Raw genomic sequence first — 3,628 nt, 5'->3', positions numbered from 1 at the left:
ATATATACGGTACTAATCTAATCTAACCATGCTTGCGGATCAAGTTTTCATTCCCTGGGACCGCCTCAGAAGTAAAAGTCGAAAGATAACAATGGCCTGTCCTATGAAATGGGATTTGAAGAGAAAGAGCACTCCAGGGTATTTACGATTTCCTGGTTGTCTTTAGTTACTAATTAAATTCTTTCATAGTTCATATTTATTAATATTAACAATTTGAGATGGTCGATTATTTCTAAAAGAATAAATTAATTATTTTTCACAAGATTTTTATTTTTTTTTAATTCGTAATTTAAACTCTGTTAGACCATTTCAATGAGGATATGATAATAAAAACCACTTAATTGTGCCCAGATATACCGGGTTTAATTAAAATCTTAAGAGCCATTTTCGAGAAAATCCTTAAGTTAAAATCGATTATATGAAGTGGCGCTTTCCGTTAGTCGATATCAACGAAAAATTAGCCGCAACACCATAGGCATATTCCTATACAAGGAAGTCTCAAGTTTTGTCTGGTAAATGTTTTAAGTTTCAAGTTTAAAGAAACTGCAAGTTGTGTCAGTCCTGTGTAAGGAACGCATTCCATCGTTTGCCAAGGTGAAGTCCTAGCCTTCGGATCTGTTTATATGGGTACTGAGAATATTATTTCAGTAGGGCAAGAACATTAGAGGTTTTATTACAGAGAACATCATTGAGCAAGTGTAAAAGTGACTAAGTAGACTTGTAGGTTTTATTCCTAATAATAGTAAAAAAAAATTAACTTAATTAAAATTAAATTGCAAGATATTCACAAAATTATAGTTATCCCGGTGGATTATACGATCCACACAAAGATTGCAGTCTTGTGTAACGTATAGTTTGAACAACAATGCTTAAGGTTTGTGATGTGTGAGTGAAGATTTTGGGACCTAAAAATTTGGTCATTTGTTCATTAAAACAACATACATGTCACCTACGTATACAAGAAGTTAGAAGACAGCACGTAACATATATACCCTAGGTGTAATGCATATTAATTGTGACAAGAATACTATATCAGGTTATAATAGTCTATAAGATTTATAGACTATAAAAAACTATAAAAAAGTTAATTGCATGCATAAAGTTTACCTGATAGTAACTGCAAGGAGTACGATGATGACGGCAACGAAGAGCATGGCGATGAGAACGCCGCAAAGTATGTACATTCCTTCATTAGGGTCATCTGGAAAAACAAAACAAAAAAACATTAGTATATTTACTAAACATATCATAAAATTATATATATTATTTATTCATTAATTGAAGGATTTGATCAAATAACAGTCCTTGTATATTTGTTATATGTGGTACCTACATACAATGACAGCTGTCTTAGGCACTAACTTCGTATAAACTTTGACATTTAGGATCTTCTTAATAGTTGGTAGTAATATAAGATTATAGGGGAACCACATGACAGCTAACTTTCACATATACCAACCTTGTATAATGCAACTTTGGTTTGATAGTGGCGTTTCTAACATTTTTTTTTTTAATTTAACATTAAATATTATATTGTAGAAGAAGTTAGTTTTTTATAACCCTACTAACTCCAGGACATTCCTTAGGATGACCTTAGTAGAGAAACCAGTCTACGATACTATCTCTTGAATAATTTCAATTCAAAATAAAATCTAAACTTTTTTTTAGTCAACTAAGCTACTATCAAGACAATGCAACGAGATAATAATTATTATTTTATTTTTTAATAATTATCATTTTATTCATTTTTTAATTTATTTTTATTTTAGAATTTCATAATTGAATAATTACTTTTATCACTAGAGATGAACTGATCTAGGTTATAAATTAATGTAGCCTCCACAACGGCCTAATGGTCAAAATTGTAATTAATAAATTTCACTTAAGTACGTCATTTTATTATGTGCTATTTTGGCACAGACCGATAGACATTATCTGGTCGGACCATATTTGATTTAATTTTCTAAATATTAAAATAAAAAATTAATATATAAAATATTCTAAAAATAATTTTGTGTCCTAATTTGTTTGTTGCTCTCGGTGTTAAATTTTTATATATTTTTTTTGTATATTATAAACTTTATATACAATTTAAATTTGGCAATTACCTATCGTTCAAATATTATTATATTCATAAGTAGGACAAGAATTTTTGCGGAATATTTTTATCGGTAAAACGCGCTACATTTTTGTGATTGGGAAAAAAAAATGAGATGTCTATATATCTAGAAAGAATTAAAAAAAAAAAATTGTCCTTAAAACTATCTGTAAATAGTATTTTTTTCTTAATATTATTTAAAAAAGAAGATAGTATCATCTCTTGAATAATTCCAATTCAAAATAAAATCTAAACTTTTTTTTGTCAACTAAGCCACTAATCAAGACAATGCAACGAGATAAATCATAAACAAATATGTTTCCTGTTTCTTATTTGCCTATAATGACAGTTGTTTGTTGTATTAAATGATCAGTTGTTATCATCAACTCACTAACTTGAATTATTAGTGAGGTTAGATTCATTATCAACGAGTAAGCACTACCATACTCCAGCTTTTGTTATATTATTTGCATGACTGATATATTTTAGGTAGAAATCGGACATTAAGTACGCTTGTGTCATCTATAATCTTTCTCCTTATGTATATATCGTATATGGACCGCATACGATATCGAGTTGAAAATCATTGACTCGACAGTCTTGATGAAGCCCAACAAAATGGACCGAAAAGTAGGCAAATAAATAATTATTAACTAATTACTAATTATTAAATCATTATGAATCATAAATTATCCTAACTTATTTATAATATCACAACCAAAGTGATTAAAAAGCTATAGGTTATTCTGCCATATTTCTGCTTTATTTATATTAACCTATAAAATATAATTAAATTATGGAAACACTATGCACCAATTAATTAACTTCCATCATAATGTGCTAAATTACTATTTTTATCCACTATTTCACTTATTATTATTCAATTTAAATTATTTATTACAATCCTATCGATCACTTTATCAACAATGCATTGTTTAACCAAACTCACATACCAGTTTTGGCATATTCTGATTATATTTCCAATTTCATTTTAGTTTATTTAATTATTTATTTTCGCATTGTAACACCAACTGAATTTAGCTATTAACTATTTATAAACATTTCGATCACAAATTAATTTTGCTTAAAATTTCAGCATAACGGCTCCAGTTTCTAGTGTCGCATTTGCAATTAACCGTATAATTAATATTTTTCGATATATAAATAGCTTCTAGCATTTTTCTTTTGAAGGTATTATTCTCTTTATGTAAAATCATTTTATTTTCTAAATCAAAAATATGTTTATTTTTGGATACATGCAATTAAATATTGTAAATTTAATAAAATTAGAATAAGTGAAATAGGGAATTAAACACAATATAATGACAGTTGAATGATTGGTGCATAGTGTGTCCCTAATTTAATTATGTTTTATAGGTTAATTAAATATGATATATTTTGGCAAACGTAAAATAGCCTGCAATATTTTAATGACATTGTTACGTGTGATATTATAAATAAGGTAGAAATAAATTATCTATAAATTCATAATGCTTTTTTTTTTTTTTTTTTTTTTAAGAACTAAGCACC

At 27.5% G+C, this 3,628-nt stretch overlaps 1 protein-coding gene across 4 annotated transcripts in view; it reads right to left on the bottom strand.

Moving 5' to 3' along the window:
• Positions 1-16: 16 nt before the first annotated feature.
• LOC106689817 (uncharacterized) overlaps positions 17-3,628 on the bottom strand; it is a 353,286-nt gene continuing 349,674 nt past the window's right edge. For 2 of the 4 annotated variants that reach the window (XR_010844257.1, XM_067050476.1), the window contains one exon: positions 17-1,201. Coding sequence is in view for 3 of the 4 variants with exons in the window: in XM_067050476.1 (XP_066906577.1) it covers positions 1,104-1,201 (98 nt within the window). In the remaining variant the exon portion in view is untranslated. The remainder of the gene's footprint in view (positions 1,202-3,628) is intronic. The other 2 variants (XM_067050475.1, XM_067050474.1) reach the window with 2 other exon arrangements.

Source organism: Halyomorpha halys, unplaced genomic scaffold (assembly GCF_000696795.3).
Source record: "Halyomorpha halys isolate HHAL.00 unplaced genomic scaffold, Hhal_1.1 Scaffold643.1, whole genome shotgun sequence".
Classification (NCBI taxonomy): domain Eukaryota; kingdom Metazoa; phylum Arthropoda; class Insecta; order Hemiptera; family Pentatomidae; genus Halyomorpha; species Halyomorpha halys.
The sequence above is the reverse complement of the archived record's forward strand: the minus strand, read 5'-3'. Positions and strand labels throughout refer to the sequence as shown.